General features: G+C 34.5%; 1 protein-coding gene across 6 annotated transcripts in view; it reads left to right on the forward strand.

Annotated features, from left to right (window-relative positions):
- The window catches only part of LOC123564549 (voltage-dependent T-type calcium channel subunit alpha-1G-like), a 67,791-nt gene extending 41,917 nt beyond the window's left edge, over positions 1 to 25,874 (forward strand). For 5 of the 6 annotated variants that reach the window (XM_053537170.1, XM_053537168.1, XM_053537172.1 and 2 more), the window contains 19 exons: positions 175 to 338; positions 1,226 to 1,562; positions 2,501 to 2,713; positions 2,959 to 3,027; positions 3,626 to 3,810; positions 4,119 to 4,245; positions 4,710 to 4,838; positions 5,059 to 5,148; positions 5,425 to 5,617; positions 10,573 to 10,724; positions 11,018 to 11,127; positions 11,420 to 11,550; positions 13,375 to 13,524; positions 14,553 to 14,674; positions 16,090 to 16,245; positions 18,015 to 18,128; positions 19,115 to 19,189; positions 19,438 to 19,588; positions 20,114 to 25,874. In XM_053537170.1, coding sequence (XP_053393145.1) covers positions 175 to 338; positions 1,226 to 1,562; positions 2,501 to 2,713; positions 2,959 to 3,027; positions 3,626 to 3,810; positions 4,119 to 4,245; positions 4,710 to 4,838; positions 5,059 to 5,148; positions 5,425 to 5,617; positions 10,573 to 10,724; positions 11,018 to 11,127; positions 11,420 to 11,550; positions 13,375 to 13,524; positions 14,553 to 14,674; positions 16,090 to 16,245; positions 18,015 to 18,128; positions 19,115 to 19,189; positions 19,438 to 19,588; positions 20,114 to 21,519 — 4,074 coding nt within the window. In that variant the 3' untranslated portion in view covers positions 21,520 to 25,874. The remainder of the gene's footprint in view (positions 1 to 174; positions 339 to 1,225; positions 1,563 to 2,500; positions 2,714 to 2,958; positions 3,028 to 3,625; positions 3,811 to 4,118; positions 4,246 to 4,709; positions 4,839 to 5,058; positions 5,149 to 5,424; positions 5,618 to 10,572; positions 10,725 to 11,017; positions 11,128 to 11,419; positions 11,551 to 13,374; positions 13,525 to 14,552; positions 14,675 to 16,089; positions 16,246 to 18,014; positions 18,129 to 19,114; positions 19,190 to 19,437; positions 19,589 to 20,113) is intronic. The other variant, XM_053537171.1, reaches the window with a different exon arrangement.
- Positions 25,875 to 26,486: the final 612 nt, after the last annotated feature.

Genomic DNA, 26,486 nt, shown 5'->3' on the forward strand with positions numbered 1-26,486 from the left:
ATCTGAAATTTCATATTGGCCCATATTTTCTAATACCGGCTCCTTTGCGTTTGGTATTGACTCAGTCTGTTTCTTATGGAATGCATATTTTAACAGATACTGTGTCAAATATTGCATAATTGAATAATTATTCCTAACTACAATCTACTACATTTTAACCATATTTTTGTGCAGAGGACCAGAGAGGGCGATAAAGCTAAACTTATGAAGACAGGATCAAACAATGATAATTGCGATGATGATGAGTATTTTTGTGATTATGACGAAGATGAGGATGATGAAGTGTTCAAACCAGCCTCACAACCGATTCTCAAACCGAACGGGAGTGCGCTGAAAAGGTGAGGATTATTTGAAATAGAATAAACTATTTCCAGTTGGCCATGAGTAGGCGCTTTAATGTCTCATCCCTTTACACTTACTTTATGGGGGGACTGCTTTTTGTGTTTAATCCGTGAAAGGAGAGTTTGGTGGTTTGTTCTGGTGCAATTAAGTGACTCGTTCACACATTTTAGAGAAAAATTCTTTTCTCTCAGATATCCACAGAACGTGGGCACTGTGAAAATGACCAGTGGTACAAACTTATCGACATTTTGTTTTTAAATATTCTGTTAAATAACTAAATAAAGGGAGTCTAATGCTTTTAATTTTACCCTTATCATGCTGGAGACGACTGATTTTGCCTTTGCGATCAGTGTAGATCAAGATCAGCCTGCACTGTTTGCTTTTCAGTCAGTAACTTTTTGGTAAGCACCCTTTTAAATCGTTAATTTGAAAGGTGGACAAGTTCATTATAGAAATTTAGCAGGGTAAGGGTTAACGGAGAAAATCAACATTCTCCTTGCTTTTTTCGAATAACTATACTAATTTTACTTGTTTTACCAGTATTCAATGTCGTATATACATTCTATGTCAAATAGAGTGAAAATGAATGTGCTGAAAATTTTTACACAAACTGACAGTGGGCAAGTAGATTTGAAAAGGAAGAAAGATGTCATCTTGTACGAAATATAAGGGAGAAAACAAATGCAAACATGCATTTGAAATAAACGTCATACATGTACGGTTGGGGACGATAGATACATTGCGATACTTTCTGTATAACATAAATATGAATAACACATAGCTTTTTTAACTTTCATAGCTACAATTTGCCGTTAACTGTGCTTTTATACTGGTGGTACTTTGCTACAAGTCATTCAACGTTCACTTATACATTTGTTTTCAGTTCCGAGTGTAATGGCGGTATTCATTTGAACAATCAACGAGTGTTTAGCTCACATCAGAATCTCATGTTTAATCGCCGCATGTCATCTCCAAAGAACTCTTTACGAAGCCGAAACAATTCATCAAGCAGTGCCCGGAGCATCTGTAACTCTATCCATCTAAGCCGACAGAACACATTCCCATCAAGGAGGAAGATACATTCGCTATCCTCCACTTGCAGCGGTCACGGAAATGATGACTATCGCCCGAACAATCTGTCTGAAACTGGAAACGATAGAGAGGAAGATGACAAGAGATCGAACTTTGAAGAGGAGGATCCTGATGCTATTGATGAAACGGTAAATCCTGTGGATTTTGCTCCTCAGTTAGAAAGCATGACTGGGGAGATGATTTATCCCTTTCGGAATAGATAGTTTTTTTCAGTTGCAACATTTATATACCAGTATGTTCATATGAAAGGGCAAGTGTATTGACGACACGTTTTAATTTATGATCAGTTGAATTTACCTCGTAGCATAAGCTTGTCTTAATAACTTTATGTACATTATGTCTGCATAATGTTCTCTTCCGCTTGAGGATATATGTAAAGTACTATGTTACATAATATACTACAAACTTTCTCTTTTTTTGAAGAAAAGGCACACAAACGTCCAGTATGATTTTTGCGAATCCGACCAAACACGCTTGACATATTAAAAGAGAAATAATCACCTTTTACCTCGGGTCCTCCTGGTCGTCATCAAAAGCTTGAAAGTCGCCATATGATCTATACTCGTGTCGGTGCGACGTTAAACTAAACTAAACTAAAAAATATACCTCGCTTTATGTGTTAATGAAGTCATCCTAAATTCAGGTGCCCACCACACCTGAAACAAAGCTCGGAATTGCACCTGTGGTCTCCTCTAAACCCAACCCAAAATCAAATAAATAAAAAATCAGGAGATTGTAACTATAAAATGAGCGAAACATATACATTGTTTTGGTTTGAATAGCTGATAGAGCCATGTAAGTACAATAATATTGGAAGGGCCAGAAAATAGTTACATTTAAAGTGATGGTAAAATTGTGTTAAAAAAGCTATTCTACTATATTTGAATTATTTGTTTGAGGTTATGACTGCTGTGGTTTCAATGAAATGTTTGAAACATACTTAGAATAAAAATCATTCAACGTTTAAATCTACATTAATATACCGGAAACAGTGTAGCTATGAATATACGTTTTTGAAATTGTTTTATTTTATACGAAGGCATAAATCAAAGTGTATTTTTTTCAGAACTGCAACTATTCTTGGTGCCCAGAGCCTCATGGATGTTTTCTCGCCAGACTCGAATATTCAATGTATTTGCTCAGTCCAGACAATCCTCTCAGACGTTTGGCCTTTCACATCATTGCTCAGAAATGGTTCGACAACACTGTATTGTTCTTCATTGCTCTCAACTGTATCACGCTTGCTATGGAGAGACCTGACATTCCCCCCGATAGCGTGGTAATGTTTCAGTGTAGACACTCACCTTTTTTCTAGAAGCCAATATAATGTGAAAGAACAATAAAAATCTCTGAAAAGCTCTTGGCTGAATTAATGATGTTCAACCTTTGAAATTTGATTATGTTATTAACATGTTTACCACTCAAAGTGAATGCAAAGACGTAATTGTGTGACCACATATAGCTTGTGATGTTAATGCAATAAAAGATCATATTTCGAATGTGATTATTTGATTATATTTTCAGGAAAGAGAATTTCTCTCAATTTCCAACCACATCTTCACCGTCATATTTACCCTTGAGATGTTGATTAAGGTATGTTTGAAGGATTATTTACCATCGTTGATGCAACTGCATCATAAAAGATCTATGATGTATTTCTCCCGTACGGTCTATTTCTGTGTTAAATCGGTTACTGCACATTAAAACTATACTGCTAGCTGTTTCAAATGAATAGCCCATTAACACTGAAAACTGAAATATCTCCGAAGAGCTTGCAAAAATCTACGTAAGTACACAAAAAATATATTTCTGGTAATTTTGAAAACATATTCTGTTACGGAATAGCTCGTATTTCAGCACTTATTAAATAACATCCGGTAGATATCTCTGTAAAAGAAAAACAATGATTTCACTTTCAAAAGGAGTAAGCAAATATTCCCATCGATTACATATAAATAAGCGGTTTATAGATTTGATATTGTATGTGTCGCTTCAAGTTCGACATAAAAATCTAGAAGAAAATATTCCGCATATATATGACCTTCTATTTTATCAACACGGTCTTCAGTTAAAGTTAGCCTATAATGCTATGGAGAGACCTGAAAATGTTGAAGATTCATATATCATATAAAATATTGTTCTTCAGTTACAGTCTTTTATGGTTTAATTAAAGTGTTTACTTTAAATATAGGTAATTGCAAAGGGTTTGATGATTGGGAAACACGCTTATCTGAAAAGTGGTTGGAATATTATGGATGGTTTTCTTGTTGCCATATCGCTTATAGATACTATCATCTCCATGACAGCTTCAAGCAGCCCGAGAATATTTGGCATACTTCGGGTTTTCAGACTTCTAAGAACTCTCAGACCACTCAGGTTAGTTAATCTGATACAAGTAGGCCAAAATATATCAAGATATTTTACACTTTTAAGGTTATGTCATAATTAACGAACAAACTTTAGTTCCTGTACACAGGGGAGATATTCTAGGATTTCGTTGATCATGTTAAAGAATTAATAGGTAACTGTACGTAACTGTAATATAAACTTTATTCGTTATGAAATCAATCTAGCAGTAAACATCCTTTATTATGGACATATGACCTATTTATATTCATTAACCGAATACAGTTTAAATCTAGTTTGTTGTGTATCTGCAGCTGTAACTGGTGTTGTTTTTGCAGGGTTATAAGTAGAGCTCCAGGTTTAAAGCTAGTTGTACAGACGTTGCTGTCGTCGTTAAGGCCTATAGGAAACATTGTCCTTATATGTTGCACTTTCTTTATCATCTTTGGAATACTGGGTGTACAGGTATAATGTTTGTATACTTAAGGTATTGTTTCCGTAATGTAAATGTAACTGGAAGCACACATGACTTTCCGTTACAAGGGAGAATTTCGAAATAACATAATGACATTACGTAAAAAATCGATTGCTTTATCTACTACCTCAGTAAGAAAGTTGTTTGAAAGTTCAGTGCTGTACTACTAAAGAAAGACTCGTTAATAGGTTTTCCTCGAGCGGCGGGCTTCTTGAAACAAATAACTCGATAATTCCTTCTTTTTAAAATTCTAAAATGTCGCTTCACTAAGGAGAAGATATAATCAGTGTAATTATTTTCTTAAGCAATAATTCATATATTTTTTTATAATTCCTATATAAATCGAAAATAAATGTATTTACAAGAACGAACAGACTGCGTTTCATTGACGTCTTAGATTGTTTTGCCATAGTTTTGGTTGCAATGATAAGTTATTTATTTGAAATACTTTCAGTTATTTAAAGGAACATTCTACTATTGTAAAGGACCCAATGTCACCGATATCAAAAACAAAACTCAGTGTCTTGCACAGAAAAGAAATGTATGGATCAATCAAAAATACAATTTTGACAATCTCGGCCAGGTAATTACCACTTATAACTAGAAATAATGCATTGTTGTACAATTCAGTTTTAGATATGATTCACTGATTATGATTGACCTGCTATTGTGTGCCTTAAGTTTTCAGATTGTAGAATAAAATATATATAGATAGTCATATTAAGCATGAAATATGCATAAACAAATAATTAAAAGTATAAATTGCCTGACATTTATTACTTTTTGCTGTATCTTTTCCTTAGGCATTGATGGCATTATTTGTACTGGCATCTAAAGACGGCTGGGTGAGCATTATGTATACAGGGCTGGATGCTGTAGGGGTTGATCAACAAGTAAGAGTAACTAATGTGATAATTTTTCATATATGGAAATATGTACTAAAATTCGCAACAGTGAGTCATATTCTATTAAAAGCTACAGTTTTGTATCGTTTCAATAATTGTAAGACTGTTTCAACAGTCTGCTCTTCGTCCTGACTGTCCTTATTTCATCTGTCACTATACAAATCATATAATTGTAAAAAGAATGTGCTACAGACATCATGTTTTGTGAGCCTGTTTCCTCAATTTCATGAATAAATTCAGAATGTATACAAATGCTTTTTTCAGCCTATTCAAAACTACAATGAATGGCGGTTGATATTTTTCATCTCATTCCTTTTGCTTGTGGGCTTCTTTGTCCTTAACATGTTTGTTGGTGTGGTAGTTGAGAACTTTCACAAGTGCAGAGAATCCCAGGAAATAGAAGAGAAGGCGAGAAGAGCAGAGAAACGACAGCAAAAACTCGACAAGAAAAGACGAGGTATGTAATATTAATACTAGTATAGATATAGCCTACGCCTTGTCTAGTACCCAGTTTGGTTTTATTATTAATATACATTTCTAAATGGCTTATTAGCAGCTTTTAGTGCATATGAATATGAATGGATTATGGTTTCGCTTCTCGCGTCCGCCCGACCGTCATCCCTTCATCTAGTCCGTCCATATTGTAATGTCTGTTCCGTAACTGATAAAGTCCAGTGACACAAATTGATTTGAAAGGTTAACAGATGTCCTCCCTGTATGCGCCATAACTGAACCATTCATTATGGCATTGTAATATCTTTTTGCACAAATGTTCCCATAAAAACTCCAAGATCCCGTGCTCAAAGTATAAGGTCGCACTTGGAGGTCAGATCTTATCATGTTATTAACAAACTAGACAATGTACCATGAGCCAGAAACACAACTCTAGCTCAGAGATCAAGGTCACACTAAGAGGTGTGTGTTTTGTCCGATCAAAATCTGTGTCATCCATCAAGGTATTTTAATATTTCTTGAAACAAATGCTCCAATTTATAAAACGATGTCTAATGTATGCTTCCTATACAATTAAGTAAAAGATCAAGGTCACTGCTTGGGTCATGTATCTACAGGGTGTGTTTTGTGTTTGCTCAATAATAATATCTATAAAAATATCATTTGGAAGCAGAGAACGCAACCAAGCAAAATAATGGCAGCCTCGGTTTGACTATGTTTGTTCATGAGAGGTCATGAAGTGTGCAACACCCCTCGCGCCCCGTTGCTCCTACGTAGGCCGATTTCTAATAAAATGAAATTGAATATACTTCATTATTCCATATGACAAGAAAATACTAGAACACAGTCCAAGTATGGAAAGACCTTTACAGTCGCATCACGGCACTTAAAGACTACTATCATGATAGTAAAATCTATAAAAAGATCCTTTAGAGCATAAAATGCAACAAAGTAAAAAGTAGCAGACTCGGTTCGTTTGTGTCTGCCCATGAGATATCATGAAAATTGAATGTACTTCATATTCTCAAAGGACTCTGTCCTTCAGCAAGGGATCTTGGTATTACTTGGCACAAAAATTCCCACAAAATGAGATGATGCGTCATGCGCGACACCCAGACCCATAACTCAACGGTCAAGATCACACTTTCAGGTCAAAAGTTTACGGGGTTTGTTTTCTGTCCTCTCTGGTACTCTTCCATCCACAAAGGTTCTTAAATGTTACTTAGCGCATATGCTCCCCATATCAAGACGATGTGTCACTGGCAAACCTGTTAGCCTTGATTCAAGTTAAGGATTTTAGGGTATTATTCTTCTCAAGTCTGTAACTTTGTCATGCATGCATGGGTATTTAAATAACTTTGCATAACCATACTGACCAAATTCAAATGTTTTGTTGTAGTATTTTCTTCGGACTTACTTAATATGATGAAGTATTTCACTACATTTTCCATCCAGTGGAAGTTTCAACTGAAGACTCAGATATGCTAATTCAAACACCAACATTTTGGGTTAAAGCATATTGTAAATGTCTATACAGCACGGTATTGTATACACATAACTAATTGAGCTATGATTCAGTCACTTCAGTTCATCCACTGATTAAATTTCCATATAAAGTGAAGAAACCAAATCTTCCTTACACAAACAATGTGTCGCAGTGACTAAATACAGGTGGTTAAGACATCGTTTTTCTTTTAAAACCAGGGGATACGTAACATACGTTTAACTTAGCCAGAATAAAGTGAGCCGCGCCATGGGAAAACCAACATAGTGGCTTTGCGACCAGCATGGATCCAGACCAGCCTGCGCATCCGCGCAGTCTGGTCAGGATCCATGCTGTTCGCTAACAGTATCTCTAATACCAATAAGCTTTGAAAGCGAACAGCATGGATCCTGACCAGACTGCGCAGATGCGCAGGCTGGTCTGGATCCATGCTGGTCGCAAAGCCACTATGTTAGTTTTCTCATGGCACGGCTCAAGTTTCCACCTGTCGCAAAAGTACTGCAGAGTTTCTAACTTCTAAAATAAAAAAGTACATAATCAATAGATTTTGACGTCTGTCAAGGTAGGAATTGTGTATTCAGAACAATTCAATAAACAGTTTCAAACGACGTAGAATGTAAGTATTTTAATGCGACATAGAATGTAAGTGTTTTTAATGCTTTTATTTTTTTAGCTTTATTCAGTCGTATCGTCGTTAGATTAAAGTTAATGTATTCCCAATCTTTTTAACAGAGTTGATATCTCCAGGAGGTAAAGTTTGTAAACACAAAAATGCTTTCTCCTTTGATTAACATGCACTATAGACTGAAATGCAACATCATACAATAAGCACATCTTTGTTTACATTCTTATGATTTTAACTAAATTTAAATAGAAATATTCGTTTGAAGAAATCTGATTCAAAGCTCATCGTACCACGTAGTCTGTCATTTCTTGGCAAGAGTGGTTTGTGGGTTTGAATAATATATACAGAAAACTATAATGGCTGTTTCTCTCTGATACAGAATCATAATTAGCTACATAGTTACACAAATTGGACCACGAAAAGCAAGATAATATATCAGGTTTCAGTCTCAGATTTAATTATATTTGCTACCGTCTGAACTTAGCCGCTCCTGAGCACATAATGGGGTACAGAAAAATCATTAAGTGTGTGCCAGGTTTCAGGATTATTGGTAAAACAAAATAATATTACAAACCTAATGTATTTAAAGAAAACGAACCTTTATTTGTTTAAAAAGATAGCACATATCTCACATTGTGTGTGACGCTTGCATAATGCTGTTATATTGTTATTTTTTGTTCTTTATGCATGGTATGATTGACGTAAATGCTTAAACTTATTTCTCCACAAGAGACAAGGATCCTCTTTAAATGCAACTATTATGCCTGAGATTTTGCAATCAGACGGTGTTGTTACTTCTCTTGTGCGTCTCTTCTCTCATAAAGAGTCCTCTTATTCAAATAACACAGCTTTACGATGGATACAGGTCAAGGTTCATGTTCGTAATAGAACAAGTAAATTAAAGTTGTAGACAAATAAGAACATTTATTGTCAACTGTTTGCTAGCCTGCAAATGATTCTGCATGTGTGTTGCTTGTGTATACTACTGATTTTGAAATTGACAAGGATAAATATGCACCTTCCTGTGAGTGTGGTTTTGTTAATCGCTTGTGACAATTTCGCAGCAACATGTAATGCAATTTGGCATATATGTATTAATGAGTCTGTTTAAGTGATAATGATTGATATATTTTCCATTCTGATTTGATCTGTTCTATGCGGAGAATCAGTTGTGAATTTTGTTAATAAGATAGGACTGATACGCCCTATCAACTGATTTAGCGAATTATTGTGTCACACTTTTGAAACATTTATGAAGACTGATTACAGATACCGTTATACTACGTGTATAATGTGTGTGCTTACATTCCGTAATATTTAAGGCTATATCAAATTTGGTTATAGTTCAGCATGATAAATATAATGCAGTTATTCATGTATTTATCTTTTAATATACTGTTTAAAATCGGAAAAATATTCGCTGTTAATGGGTTGCAGAGAATTTCTTTTGGTGTGTAGTCAGTTAAAATGTATAATTTTAGCTTAAAAAGATACAGAACCTCATTTAGGCAATGTTCACATTTTTTTTTCTGACAGATGCAATTTTAGGTCTGCATTAGAAAGCTTTTTAATTAAAGATATATGTATTCGTTGAAAGTAACAGTTTCAGAAGAGTTTTTCCACAGTTTAAAAGTTACTTAAATACGCAGTCATTGAACAGCATCTTATATGAAGCAGCCGTGGTCTGACACAATTTGGCATTTGTGATCAGGTCCAGTTACATATAAAACTTCACTATTTACAGATGTTGTTACATATTGTATGAAATAAAATTTAAACTCTGAACACGTTTGGCAGCATGCTTTTATACATAAACAAATCTCTCTCTCTCTCTCTCTCTCTCTCTCTCTCTCTCTCTGATGACCTCTCTTTAATCTTCTTTTCCTGATTATCTGTGCTTTTTCTTCCGAATTCTGTCATGTGCTATTATGTCATTATTGTGACTTGTTTAGTCCCTCTTTTCCTCTTGTAAAATACATTTGCTTGTTTGAAGCTCTTAGCTGTTTTGTTCCGACAAATCTGACATTTTTAATCAAATGATAGCTCGAACGGCAGTTTTGCGATTTTGAAAGAGAATTGATAATCCAGACACTAGATATTAGCCAAAATGCATTGCAATTTATCATTGATTGAAATCAGGCGTATAGGAAATACTAAATTAAGCACATGTGCTGAATGTTTAAGACCTGTGAACATTTCTTGCAGTCTTTATGTATCAAACAACATATGCTCGTATTCATTAGACCTAAAAAGCTCACTTCGAATTGTAAATTCAATTATTTTTGCTGTTATGTTAAGTTTTGGGGACGTGCACATCATCACGTATTAGAGTCACGATTGTACGAAGACGTAGACACAATATCATTATTCTGATTATTGCAAAAAGTTCACATCTAAACTCTGCACTCCAAGATATTTTCTAGCTAGGAAGAAAACAGTGTTGTTTAATGCTTGCATCACTGAATTGCTACTTATATACTGCCTTCTCCACGGCATAAAACGTCGCAGGATCACAGAGGTTATGTTTTCCGTATTCATTTTTATATGAAGAAAATTGAACACCTCAAGCAGTTATTTGTCACTGAAATTTGTTCTGACTTTCAACGTGTGTTATTATAACGAATTCTAGGTTTATTTAGGACTGGATCTAAAACACGTCAGATTATTCATTTTGTAGAAGTAGAATGACTATGTTCAGGACAAAAGGTAAACATATGATACCGGCACAGTTGTCACGCTCACGGCTTTTATCCTTTGCTTATTCTTAGAACAGTTACAAACATGCTATAAATCAATTCATGAAATATGATTTTGATTTTATTATCTACAGGATTGCAACAGTGTCCATACTGGGCAAAATATGGGAAACCACGCCTTATTATTTACACAGTGATTAACAGCAAGTACTTTGACCTCGCAATTGCTGGCGTTATTGGTCTCAACGTCATCACCATGGCTCTAGAGTTCTATATGATGCCAAAGGTTTGTTGAATATTTAACATATTGACACAGAGTTATAAAGTATACTCCTTAAAATAATATTTTGTCCAGCTGTATACACATCATTTTCAATCAAAACTGTAGAATCTTAAATGCCACTAAAATCTAATTTTGTATATTACACATTTGCATATTCTAAGTCATTTGAAATAAGACAACGTAATTTTATCAAGCTTATAAACTTTATTTAAGAGGCAAATATATAAACCTAGTATATTTAAGCGTTTGTATGCTATATGAATTTTTTGCTATGTACTTTTGAACTATAATTTCAGGAACTGGAGTTTGCGCTGCAAATATTCAATTACTTTTTCACGTCTGTGTTTATCCTTGAAGCAGCAATGAAAATAATTGCACTTGGTACCCTCCGATATTTGAGAGACAGGCGAGTTTTCGTTAATCTCTATTGAGGCATGCTAGATAGATTAAGCTCATCTTTTCAAGTGACATAAATACAACGCGGCACTAATTGAACCAATTCATAAATTAACTATTGAACAGAAATATTCATGGTTTAACAGACACATATATGGACACAGCATTATGTTTCTATTATAAGAAATACATCCTTTGAATCACTTAACAATTGTTTTTGTACACATTTACACGTTTGTTATGTGGAACCTATAAAAATGCTTGAATGCAATTACAGTAAAATACCTCCTTAATATTTGCAGATGGAACCAACTTGATATATTCATCGTTATTCTTTCAATTGTCGGCATCGTTTTAGAGGAAATGAAGACAAATGTCATTCCAATCAACCCAACGATCATCCGAGTAATGAGAGTTCTCAGAATCGCAAGAGGTAAACTCTTTCAAATGGTATCTTAACAGGACATTCTGACACACAAAGACTCTAAACAGTAACATTGCAGTTGATAAAAAGGTACAAAAGCGACAGACATTACAACAGCGGACACATATTTCATCGCTTCAAAGTGTACGCTATTCCTCTCATGAACTGACTTATTTACGACTGAATTAAGAGCTGAAGAAAGTCTGTAACCTTGTGTCTTCCAAGGATAAATAGTTTGCACAGAAAACCAGACATTACAGTGAATGTAATTATAAGCTTTGGGAGTGGTGACAGACGTTGATGCTTTACGAATATAATGAAAATTGACGGTAATAGAAAGAAATCATTTTGTAACTTAAAATCAGAAAAATAATTTTGCTGAGGGAATAGATGCAGATGTTTCTGCTATAATGAAGATTTTTGTTTGCTTTTGTTGGATATAGAATATATTTCATGGAGAAAAAAGATATATTATATTTTCTCGAAAAGCAAACAGTTTTTTCTTCATTGTTTTATGCTTATTTACAACAAATATTCAAATCTTAACACGGGAATTGGACGCGCGTAAGCGAAAATGACGCCAGACGAATTGTGAAGTTACAAAGACACACATGACATAAAGTGCCATTTTATCTATTATTTTCAATATAAAGTTATAAAAAAAAATCTTGTCAGGTCGAGAGATGTACAAAGTTCGAGTACAATTTACATCTTGTTTAACGCTTAAATGTTGATATTAAGGTATCGGACCCAGAATGACAATTTGCAAATTACATGTACATATTGTCCGTATTTGATTTTGAAATTCTCTGGTGTTAAAGGAAAGCTATGTTTGCGTTGAACTACATTTATGTCCGAAGAAAGCCAGATTGACTAACGAGAGTAAGTAAATACACAAAAAGTGCCTAGCTTCCTTACAGGTCCACTTTCTTAGTAAACAATATACAAGGAGATCGACAAAGCTATGTCGTTAGCAAAAGGCGTGATATGCAGTGAGTTATGCTGATATAAAACAGTATTCCATCAATTAGCATAAAATTAATTATTTTTGTCTGAAAATGTCATATTGTTGTTATAACGAGAAAACAATATGTTAGTGTGAGTAACAGTAACAGTAAGTGTTACTTGTATCCATTTAGTATATTTGTTTGTTTATTTGAGTCTCATCAGTGTACAAATATTTACATACATACAAATATAAAAGCCATAAAAAGTACAATGCCATTCATAATATTGAATTACAAGAGACTGTTAAGTAAAACATTAAAATACTCTATCGCATATCCTGAAATTTCAACATATCTAAACATTCAACATTAAAATGCTACGAGTTTAAGTATTACATGTCTAGTATGCTGACTCTAACACACAAGCCTTATTTAAAACCAACATATTAAAAGTGCCCATGCAGTAACCATTTTTGAATTAATTCAATGAATTGTTCTCATGGAATGTATCCACTGAAGTTGCTTTACTAATATAAAAGTTGCAGCATTTAAGTTTTTCCTATGTTACGATTTCATTTGCCATTGATCACTCAATTTCAGTACCTTGGCTACAATGAATTTTATAGATAGCTATCCTATTCGCCCCGGCGTCGACACCGTCCTCAGTGTCTATTCCGCGAAAGTTGTTATATTAGTTGCGGTGATATTAACCACCCAAATGAAAGCTTTAGTTACCAAATGACATGTTCAGTTTTACTATAAAGCATCACAATAGTCGAGCGCGCTATCTGCTCTGACAACTCATGCGTCATTCTACATTTTTATAAGCAAATCTTCAAATCGTTAGTTTATTATAAAACTGACAATATACATTTATTTGTTTCAGTATTGAAATTATTAAAGATGGCAAAAGGTATCCGAGCGCTGCTGGATACTGTAATTCAAGCACTGCCGCAAGTTGGAAATCTAGGACTGTTATTCTTTCTGTTATTCTTTATATTTGCGGCTCTTGGTGTTGAGCTGTTCGGACGTCTTGGTAAGTTAGCTCTGCATGTCAGCAGCTGTGTTTCTACCTTGCCTTTATTGAACACATTTCGTCTTTCATGTTGTCGAAAAGCACATCGTAATTTATACGCTGTCTTCACCAATTAATCAGACATAAAATTCAGATAATGTTAACTCTGTAATAAATTTTGCAGAGAAGATGCTCATATTGATGCAGAACTACTATTTGGAAACGACAGTTTATCACGCATGTCGTTTAGCCAAGTTAAAAGTGTTATTCATATTCTGGCGATTCTGTGTTGAATAGAGAATATTAGGTTACTGCCTTTCTTAACTTAAGTTTATCTACCGAGTTGGAGAAAGCTTTGCCGAGGCTTGCCGCCGAAGGGGAATAAAATAGAAAAGTGGAAACTTCACAGGTCGCTCAACACGACAAAAACGAAAATGTTGCAGGCTCGGTTTGATTGAGCCTGTTTATGGACGGTAGTGGAAAAACATGCTACCGTCCACGCCCTCTAGCCCCGGGTTGAGCAGAACTCAACATTTACACATGCTAAAAGCACAAAAAGCAATTTAGAGACATCCGCAGATTTATAAACCTTTGAGACGAGGTGGATAAAGAAAGACAGTAACCTAATATTCTTTTTATCCTGCAGTGAATAAAATCTGTGTATAACATATATTTCCTTAAAAAATGTTTTTCTATACAAAACTAATCCACATTTTTACTCAATTGTAAATTGCTACGCCCTTGCTTGGTCAAGTTACACACATTTCCTTACAATAAAACATTATCTCTTACTTCATGCTTGCTATCCTCATAAAATGATGAAAACTTCGAGCTTCGAACTCTTGGCTCAGTTTACACTGCCCATAGTACATATACTTGAAAAAGTAGCCCGTCAGTTGTATTGACGGTATAAATCTCTATTGAATGAATAAATCCCAAATTTATACGGCAGGCAGATATCGGCCTGATAAATGCTTAGTGGTAGGATAAAAACTGTTCCATCTGTGTTGTCCAGATGTTTTATCCAGTGAGTGTATTCTCTGTTGCAGAATGTTCAGAGGAACACCCTTGTGAAGGACTTGGAGTGCACGCTCATTTCCGAAATTTTGGGATGGCATTCCTGACTCTATTTCGAGTTGCAACGGGAGATAACTGGAACGGAATCATGAAAGTAAGTCAACACGTCTTTATTTCCTTGACTTTTACTGTATGCGGGTTAAGTAAAAATAATGGTCCTATAAATCATAACAGTTTGTAATGATACTTCTAGCAGCTGTGTATAGTGGTATACATCCTTCTTGACACTAAATGCGGTCAGCATATGTCTAGGTATTTATTCACAGACGCATCCGTTGTATTCACTAGGAATTTTAACAGAACATAGTTACAACAACTACGTTTTATACTGAGGTTGCAGAGATAAATTATTAATAGAGTTCACAAATTTTAGTTTTCCTGCTTTCGTAGCTTTATATATGGTTTAGGTACAACTCACGGAATCCTGCTTGTGCCGTTGGCAATGTAGTCCTTTTCTTTCAGAGTGCATACCTTGACAATTCGAAGTGACATTGTGACAATGCAATACAACACACGACAAAACTAAACGACACTCGATAGAGCGAAATGACGGATTACTATGAGAAGTGATAATTTCATTATGCCAAATCGTACTGTCGCGCGTAAAACAGTACACTTTGTTGCAGTGTCACTTTGCGCTGTCGTGCGTCGTATGGTATTGTCGAAGAGTCACATCGCGTTATCGTGCGTCGTGCTATGAATGTTTGCTGACAGCGGCACACGATAATGCGGTGTGACACTTTTGTTCGTTTTACCGCATTAGTATTTGCATTTTGTCTCGTTGTCATATCGCTCATTGTGATGTTATTTCGCGTTGTCGTATGTCGCCCTGTAAGCGCGACGGACGACATTGCAACTGACTCGACAGGATTTGATCATTTATTGAATGTAATCAATCCACTGGACGGCGAGATAATAAACTTTTAATATGTCACCGGTTTAGGTAATGCCATAAGATGTTGCAAAAAAGTCACTGCGTCATATTGAGTGTAACTTGGCGTTGTTGAGCCTCATTTCGCGTTGTCATGTGTCGTACTATAGAAGCAGGCACGTTGAATAATAATGCGAAGAAATATTTAGAAAATTCACCATGGCAACAATGTGACACGACAGCGCAGAGTGGCATAGCTATATACGGTGGTGTTGACACGCAGCTTATACCGTTGCATTGTCATTTGTCGTGTCGCAATGGCGATTGTCGTTTTGTATCAATGTCGCGTGTCATACTTCATTCTCGCGATGTCAAACCGCATCGTGTGTCGCTTTCTAAGCAGGACAGAAAACTTTACTAATGACACGATAAGGATTCCGTTAAAAATATATTAAATATCCACTCTGGAGAAGATATTGCATGTCCCATTTATTATCATTATAACGAAACAAACCACATTTGAAAATTATATTTGATAAAGGTCTGAACCGCATCGTGATTATTAAATCGGTCAAAAACCTTAAAAATGTGAACATTTGTAGTCACTATTTCTAACATGTGAGTTTCTTGTCTTGAAGGACACACTGAGGACAGACTGTGACAACAGCGATAACTGCTTAAAGAATTGCTGCGTGAATTATGTGATAGCACCAGTCTATTTTGTTGTCTTTGTTCTGATGGCCCAATTTGTCCTGGTCAACGTTGTGGTTGCAGTCTTGATGAAGCACCTTGAGGTAAATCCTGTACGGACGTTTCATGTGTCTAGAGACAAATAGCAGACATTAGGCGAATATAATTTTTGATTCAATAGCAGCTGCTTGGAAGCCTAGAAGATACTCGAAACGTTCAAATCATATGCATCAGCTAGTTCATCGCTAGTTCATTACTAGTTACATTTCAAATTGCTTGCAGAAATGTGCATGTTTCAGAGTGAACGAATTTTCTGTAACACTGAACGCATGTTATTACAATATAACCTTTTCAGGATTTTAATGTGTGTTTGAAGTTTATCAATCACATTTTAATCGTTCAATATGTTTATCTATGAATTATTTATTCGATTAATGAAATGAACATAGTGCTTAGAAGTGTACTTAGCGCCAATTAAAATCGCAAGATTCTTCATTATATTAGACCTTTTGTAGTACATGCTTCGATGGTTTTTCACTTTCTTTCTGTTTCCCGTCATTTTATTAGAAAAATACAAAATCAGAAGAAAACGTGACAATATAACTATCAAGCATCACGATTCATTGTTAAATCCACCGAGAGCCAAAAGCCCAGTATATTTGTAATAATATTCAGAACTTGTGTCAATAATGGCGACAAGTACACAATGTTTGTTTTAAGCGTTAACAATTTAATCAAAATTACTTCAAACATGATCAGGAGAATTTGATGTATGTTTCTTACATGTTTTGTTTGCAAATAACTTAAAATACTATGATTTATCTTTCACAATGTTTTTCTGAATCGACAATTCACTGTGATGAACTAATATTAAGTCGTGCACTTTTAAATCACACACTGACAAATGTTCAACAAATGGTATAAATGGCAATACTCAAATACAAAATAAACGATAATTAGCAGGGATGTAAGAATCTTTCTTTGGTCTTTCCCGATTGTGTTTATAATAAACAAAGGTGCTTAATAATATTGTAGTTATGTTTTTTCTTATGATATCGGCAAACATTTTAATTTGAGAACTATATCTGCGAGTTAAGTGTACAATTTTTCATATATAGTAGAGAACATTTCAGATAAAAGCTAAATATAATATACAATGTCCGACTTTTGTTTGTGAAAATCGAATACATCAAATATCTCAAACGGTGGGCCAATCAGTAGTTGTTTAAATACACTTAACGAAACTTAATTGGTCCCCTTAATATTTTTGTCAATATATTTCATACTTCTAGTAGTACATTTTTGAAGTTTCTTAAATGTTAAGACAGGTTTGTTGATAAACACGTATGAAAATTTTTCAACAAAATCGAATGGTGCCATGGTGTCATTTTATTCATTCTATGGCCTTGATTTTAAAATGTTACAGTAATACACAGAAAAAGGTACAATTTATCCTGTCATATCTTTGGACATAATGTAAACAAGGTTTGATATATGCCCATGTTATATTGAAAAGCCAGTATATATGTCCCTGTAACATTACGAACCTATTAATGATATTTTTGTTATGTAAAACCACTAATGTGTATTTTTGTGACATTTTGAAAATGGGTAGAGGTCGTAGAAGGACTGAATTGATGTCTTTGTACAGTTTGATTTACTTAAAATTTGGATATTTTATTAAGTACATATGTGTATAAATATGAAAGAAAGGTGATAAATGTAGGATTTGGATCATGACTTATATCTCCAAAATATCGAGGGGGCGTCAGAAGTTTCGACCAGTATATAGATAAGTAAAGTTTATAAATGCCATTTACACCATTTCTCTAATTGTCATGTTTGTTTCTCTTAACATTGCATGTGCTAACAGGAAACTTACAAATACAAAGAATTAGATGATGAAGTTGAGGAAGAACTCAAGATGGAAATGGACGTCATGCGCAGAACGGCTTTGAGGGAAAATTATGAAATGGCCAAAATAAAGGTTGTATTAGTATAACAAATAAATTTGACGATACCATCTCATGGGTGCATATAATGTTCAAGTTTAAATAAAATGCTAAAATTTAACACGCAATAACGTTACAAACATTTTCCGATGAGGTAAGAAAATGTTAAATGGTTTTTCCCTGATGTAACACAATGTCCGCAGCTAACAGGACATTGCGTACTAGGTAAACTGAGCCATCGTTTTTTCTTACTAGTTTTTTTCACAATATTCACGACTACAGCATTTGCTTATTTCTTTTGTGCACATATTTTTCTAAATCTATTATCATTCAATGTGCAATAGAATGTTTGCTAAAAGGTTGCACACATTCAGATCGGTTATTAATATAAATAATTAAGTATTGAAACTGTTACCATCTTTACTAATTAAATACTGCCTGTCATACGCATGAACTAATAATAATATAAGAATGTCTGCTTATCTGGAAGGGTAACATTAGACAATATTATTAACGCAATCTTGTTTTCAATGTAACCAATAGACAAGCTCAACAGTTGTTAAATATGAGAAAAATCAAATACTTGGAGTTTATACCCCCCCCCCAAAATACACTCAGTAGTTAGGCCATAAACAGCAGAAGAATTAGTAACTGCTGTATATATGGGATAATATGTAGCGGATAAAAAACCAAACACGCAGTCAATTTACAAATTACAAATTTTATATATAATGGGATAAAATTTATATCCTATATCTATTATATCTTGTGTTGAAAGTAATTATTTACCTGGATTATATTTAGCACATATGATATAGAAAATATGCAAATTTAATCTTTTATTTGTTTTCATTGTTCAAGAGTTAAAATATTTAAACAAATCTAATTCTTAGGCTATACATGAATATGTTTAGTGTGTGGGCCAATTATGTTTTAATATACTTAGACATGTGTTCAGACTTTATTTCAACAAAAGATCAGTAAGAAACGGTATGTGATATGTTGCTTTGGGATATTTCAGGATTCACATAAAGTTATTGACGATGAAGTGGAGATTGAAGCACTTTTCCGGAAACAAGTGAGAGAATACACATTCGTAAGTATATAACAGCTATCAAACTTTAAGCTCGGAGAAACTGTATTTTTTATGAAATGATTTATCCAAGTATTTAGTAGTGCAGCCAAGATAAATTGTACAGGATTTTCTACATGTAAAAATGCAAATAACATAATTATCATGCTACTCCAGATATATATTTAACATTTTAAGCGTATGTTATGTTATGTGTAATGTAATCGTATATAGGCAATATGTTGTCAAATGAAATGTTGCATCTATTTTAGAACAAACCATCAGAAGCAGATGACCAAACTGACAAGAAAGATACAGACACTCAGTTGTTACCGCCACCGTCATTCACGCTCAGGCCACCGAGTTGCGAACCCTGCCCACCTAGTCCTACAACAACGCTGTGGGCTGCCAATGACCGAAGAGGTATATTTAATTTCAAAGTTATCTAATGTACTTATGTAACTAAATCATGTGCCAAGGTTTGAAGCTACCTGCAGGCAGCATGCTAACATTATTACTGACTCTAAAAACACAAGTTAGATTAACTGCCAGCCGTTACATAACGGAAATACTGCTGATAATTGATTATTTGTTTCTCAAATCATCTACCAGCTACATCACGTTTAACAGGAGGAGTAATTATGCGTCATATGTATTGCGATACATTTCGCATTTGTAGTCCTTTGAATATTTAATGGATTCGCTTCCTACGTTGCATGGGTATCCTGCGTTTTCGAACAAGATTCTCAGTTAGTTTATGATTTAATCAGACGTGAATGCATGCATATAATCTAGGGCAGTGCACCACATGACATATTCTTAAAACAATGAACAAAATACAAACAAGGGTCCATGCATGAAGATTGAAGGTCAAACGATTTGATTTATTTCCGAAATACAATTTATCCTGTAATTGTGTAAAAGCGATTGACTGTTTTATCGTTTCAGAAATGTTTCTTGACCCAATGGCCATTACAATCAATGTTCACAATGACAACAACACCCTCAAAGTACCAAGTATTTCTTCAATGGATGGAAGAATGAGTCCGCGAGACAGATTGTCAAGTGACTCAAGCTTTGATGAAGGTAGCAACAAGTTCATACGTAGCGCTGTATCAACACCTACACGAAGTATGAAAGACATGCAAGAACATTCTTTAATGAGACCAGTAAGTGATCAACAAATAAATTTGACATTAAAAGAACGTAAAGAGAAAGCAGTGTCTTGGCACAGTAAGATACCTTCAAGTACTCAAACATTAGGATGTGTTGAGGGTGTAAATGAGAAGGAAATGCAGAATGATAAACATACACAGTCTCAGCCTTTGTTAGGAACTCTAGAAAGTAATAGTTCACGTAAACATATATGTAGGCATACATATTCGGTAAAACAGGTGCGCACGTCAGCTAAAGATTGGAATAAAAGCTGGAGTGTTAGACGATGTGCTAGTTCTGGAAATGAAAAATCAAAATTCAGAGAAAAATATCTGCATCTGAGACCTACAAATAAAGTAGAAGACTATAATTCATCTGTATCACTTGGGAGAGGTAAAGTGTCCAGGCAACCGAGTATATCAAAAACTGACTCAGTGGACAACGGTAAAGGTGATGAAATGTCACTGATAGACTGGGACGAAGATGAAAAATTGTGTGATGAGGAAGTAGGTAATATAACAGGAAATGTTGATGACGACGATGGTATTAGGCCTACAATATCTTATAGTAAACTTGGTTCAGACATAAACTTAAGTATTGCAGGCGCACGGACACCAGTAAGCGGAAGTCTGTATCCAAATATTATTGATAATCATTCCAAAGAAAACACACCCGTTCCAAAAGTCGGTTCTTTAAATTGTGATTATTCTAAGTCAGATAGTGCTATAGGTTCTCATGTTGAAACTGGTGGTTCTGACAAGGAACCAAGTAAGTTAAATGAAGATGATTCAGTATTCAAGGAACCCAGCAAACAGTATGAAAACAATTTATTATTATCTGTCCCCACACTGGCCGTTCGGTCAAATCCTATGCCTAATGAAAAAACTACGAATCAATTACAAGAAGGGACATTGTTACGCCCTTTAGTTTTATCAAACGACGAAAGACGACCTCCGATTCAAAGTCCTCGACCAGCGGTACCACCATTATTGTCATCGAATTCAGTCCCAGGAGTAAAAGAAGGACGACGGTCCATACCACGGAGTCCGCGCCCAAGATTAAAATATCAAGACCAACGACCCCAGTCCTTAGACTGTCCGTCAGTATGGGATGTAAAAAATTTAGATGAACTGTCAAGCCAAAAGCAGGAACGACAGCATTTGCTTTCGTCGAGCCTCTCTGGTGAAAGTCATTTGTGATAGACTTTTTGATATTTTGGTGGAAAACCAGTAGATTTATAACGCTTTAATTACAGGTATTACTTAATCATAAATACCAGCTTGTGATTGGTATGATTCAAGGATAATCAGCATGTAGAATGTAGATATGCAACGTGCAGGCCTTATTTGTAAAGGACGTAAAGGAATATATTGTCGTTAGTTCTCAAAATTTCTTGGTTATTTACTTGAATCGTGACCTCTTAAAATTATAGATTTGTTGTTAATTTTTATACTTTATACCCGGGACACTCTGCTCATACATATCGCGAAATTGTTTGTATATATCTCATCCATACGTCGCCAAAGGTTTGCTAAGTGTGTATGTAAGTAAGTGCTTGAACACAGTAAATGATTGAGATTTTTCATTGGTACTTTATTGAGCAAATATGCCGCTTGAGGTTGCACGATCACGAGAGTGGCCACGTAACGGCAAAATGTGTAGAAATGTCGTTAGACCCGCATACATATCAATACACGATTCCTTATATGAAGAGAGACAAAATACTTTCAGCGGCACATTTGTTCCAGTATGGTATGTTTTATACATTGTCACTTATGTGCTCACTAGTTGTTGACCTAGTTCTCAGAGGATGTTACAGTATTTAACATGTATTAAGAGACAACATAAGAGAACCTCTTAACGTAAATGTTATCTTAATACAACATTAATTCAAGTGGCCCCTTAATAGACGTGTTCTCTCTAGCAAGTTTGGCTGTGATTGATTTGATAGATATTTTGACGCACGTACAAATAAATATACTTTCACCTTGGTCATTATATTAACCGAGAAAACGTTACAGTAATTGTTAAAATGCTTTAATATTAACTTCTTGCTTACAACGTCTCTTTTTATCTCCAGATAAAATACATTTTCAAATATTGTTAATATTCATCGTTTGTACTAAATTTTAATCACAGTTATATTGAGGATATTAAAAAAGTGTTCAGTTGACTGTAATCTGGAATAATATTAATAAAATCCGCTATCACAAAGCATGACTGATGTTTTGCTAGAACATGATCGATGCATGTTTTGTACCAATGGTTCTTTACATTGACTGAATTAAAGACGTAATATAAAAATGCATCCCAAAATTTTGGATTAAAGAATCTATATAATACGATAAACTTTTTCCGTAAGTGTCTTGTAATGGTGGATGTGTATATTTCTATTGATACGAATGATTTAGTTGGATTCAACAACAAATTACCTGATTTAATGTGGTTTTCAAGCCTATGATATTGATGTGTATTACGCGTTAATGTTGTTTTGTGATGTTGACGGAGATTCAGTCACTTGACAATTAGCAAAGTTTAGGAGAACCAACATTAACATGTGCCACATGACCATGTCAGGTGTATAATCCTTCTATAAAGTAAAAAAAAAACATCTGGCTGATATAAGTTTGTTAGTTATTGAAATAATCAGTTACTTCGAGGCTTCTCGGATCTTTTTCTATTCTGAAAGCTGGAATGTCGCCATACATCAATGGTTTCACCTCCAAACTATTGAGTTCCTTGCATTTTAAGCGTCCGTATCATGTTTATCCGTCAAGATAACTGCCAATCCTAATACATTATCTTGTTGATGTTTTATTGGTTATTAAAGTGTTATCTTTAAGAACGGATTTTTTTTAATATGGCGTTTGAAGATAGTTCTGCAAGTTTGGATCACATTTTGTTCTACAATATAGATTTCCATTTAATACTGGGTTTTCAAAGCTTCAGAATATACTTAGTGAATTTGGCAATTAAAAAAGATAGGGTCTTGTGCTCGATTGTTTTCTAGACTGATATAAATACACATAATATTGTGAAATGATATATATAGGTCAGATATTTGCCCTTGAATAAAGAGATCAACACATTTCAAGCCGATTTAAAAACGGCATTTGGAATAAATTCATGTCAAAATATTTTATATCATATTTATCATTTAATGACAGTAAAGTTCCCATTTACATCAAGTCTCGGGTGACCATTAATTCATTTCAGTATGCCGAGTCTAGACTTTATTGGGAGCGGGGGCTCCGTGACCGAGTGATTAAGGTCGCTGACTTCCAATCATTTGCCTCTCACCGAGGTGGGTTCGAGCCTCGCTCAGGGCGTTGAATTCTCCATGTTAGGAAGCCATTCAGCTGGCTTACGGAAGGTCGATGGTTCTACCTAGATGCCCGCCCGTGATGGAATAATGTACGGAGGGACACTTGGGGTCTTCTTCCACCATCAAAAGCTGGAAAGTCGACATATGACCTAAAATTTGTCGTTGTGACGTTAAGGTATTAGATCACTAATAGTAATGTTTACAGAAAGGCCTTTGCTTGATATATTCTGAAAGGTAACCATGTTTTGCACTATTTTGCAATTTTTAAACAATTTTTACCGTGCCGTTTTTTATAAATTTTGTATAACTTATGGTATCTCCTCAAGCTCAAATAGAGACAAATTTCAAAGTGATAGCCACTGTCCAAAACGTTTGCAGAGAACTCATTTTACCATTAATTTTAATAAAAGAAACATCAAACTATTGGTAAACAATTATAAAACACAAAATAAAAATGTCAGTATCATTTTTTCTATGGTGCCTCAAGTAAACGGATTTAATGAGACAGAATTCATACTTCAACATTGAAAAAATAAGGTCGAATGCTGTGTTTCTGTTTTAAATTTTGCTTACTCCATTTAAAAATAACCTTAGGGCAGACGTAAAACCTACTTAAGGTTCTTCCACAATATATAATCTAAGAGTAAAAGCAAAATAGAGAACTTTCACCGCGTGTAACTCAATATTTTTAAAGATGTGTAACTCTACCCCTTCTGTTTAAGTAGTAAATTCACTTTGAACACCAAGAAATCGCTTATAACATTCACCTTTTTCCATTTTTGTACAAGAAATCAATAATAAGTCTTGAAAGAAGTAAAAACTTACTAGAAAAAAGGAAAATAATGAGAAAAAAATTTGGTCCCAGTAGGGCTTGAACCTACGCGCCCCTAAGAATTGCAGTAAAAGTAGGTTTATGGTAGGAATTGAATACTCTTCAAAAAGGAGGTTCTCTATTAGTGATCTAATACCTTAAGCGCAACAAAAAACACTTTCTTACATGTTATCCGGATAAATGACGTCATGATATTACCTCCGATTTATAAAATACCTAAATTTATTTTTATGAAGCCGAATACCTATAAATTCATGCTTGCATTTCAAATGTCGTCAAAAAGCAAATATTAAGGCTCCACATCGTAATAAAAGCACAATTATTGTAAGAGAAGATCTTATTTGTCGCAAATATTGCGTAGTGAACAACCGCCGGGAGTTAAGGCAACAACTACAACATTTTTGTTCACCTACTTCATATTGATACGTGATAATATTTGTTGTATATAATGCATGTGCACTATTTCAAGGAACTGGACGTATTACTATATTTTAGTTATAATATGTAAAGTTTCTAAAGAAGATTTTTTACTAGTTTCTGTTAATATAAACATGTAAAGTTTAATTTATTTTTATAGATCTTCGAGCTCTGTTAATTGTCCGTACACGATGTACGGGTACGGTAGTTCGGTCCTAGATGTCCGATCTATTTCCGTTAAATTGTTGATTTATTTGAGTGATAACATCTAATGCAAGTTTTCGTCATAGCCGACAATAGCATTGAAATAAAGCCTATCGTATCACTGCAGTGGATGGTGTATTCATCTTTTAGTTTGGAGATTTCCGTTGAACATTTAAACATACGATTTTAAATATGACGTTACTCAGGCAATATCGCATATAAGATAGGAAGGATATCTTTTGCGCTTTTCACATTTCGAACATGTTTTGTTGGTGATTTTAAATAGTTCTTATTGGAATGCGTTTTCGGTAAATGTTCTTTCATTGAGAAACATATAAATTAATTTCTGTTTAATTAGAAACTCTGGTATTATTAATATTACATATGATTGTTTGTTTAAGTGTGTTGAAATGAGAGAATTTAATACAGTTTACTTGATGCAAACTCGGAGTTGTTCGTCATATTTGTGATAAGTGAGTAAGTTAAGAACATGTGTTTTAAATTCAGTTTTAGCTATTACACGTGAAACCAAGTAGATTGTACGAATTAAACACTTATGGACATTGATTTTGGAATTCTGTACTAATATTAACCTAGAAGCAGCGACTCTTTATCTTTTGTAGACCGAGTAAAATTTTCTATCATTCTGTTATTTAACGCGTTTGTTTGTTTGTAATATCAGCATAGATTTTGCATTTGATAATTACTTGACACTGATGTCACATGTGGTGTAATATATTGAAATTGTATTTATAATAAATTGTTAATTCCTTAAATGTTTTGTATTCTGTTTCATTATACATAACAAGTCTTTATTATAGTTCGGACAAGTTCCAGTTGGTCAGGAACAATTTCGCGTCAACTGGGTTAGACACATCTTAGCCTTTTTACCCGATTTACTTAACACAAAAGCGCATTGTCAAAGGAGCATTTGCATGAATTATACGCCACACAGACGCTTATATTTAAGGGTGGAGACCAATTTAAACTGCAGCATCTATTTAAAAATCAACGGGACTCTTGCATTTTGAAAATGGAGCTTGTTTTCTTGATAGATCTTAAAGAAGTCTGATTTGGCGGCGACCCTTACATGTTTGAGATATTGGACACTTGTCCTGAAATATTGGGTTCTTGCTACGGTTACAGAATAAGCTTAAAGGTACATCCGACAGTTTCATATATGTATATAGGCAAAAATGTTCCTATGGACAGAATTTCTTTAAACTTTGTGTACTGACTGAGAATCAAGTTTAAAACGGAAATGTGTATTAAAATTATAGGTACCGGTGCTTGATCTTGAATTATCTGCCCTTGAAAATCAGAAAATACTAAAAAAAGTCCAATTTCCAAGGGCGGATAATTCAAGATTAAGGCAAGGAAACTGTGCA

The sequence above is a fragment of the Mercenaria mercenaria genome, chromosome 2 (genome assembly GCF_021730395.1).
Source record: "Mercenaria mercenaria strain notata chromosome 2, MADL_Memer_1, whole genome shotgun sequence".
Classification (NCBI taxonomy): domain Eukaryota; kingdom Metazoa; phylum Mollusca; class Bivalvia; order Venerida; family Veneridae; genus Mercenaria; species Mercenaria mercenaria.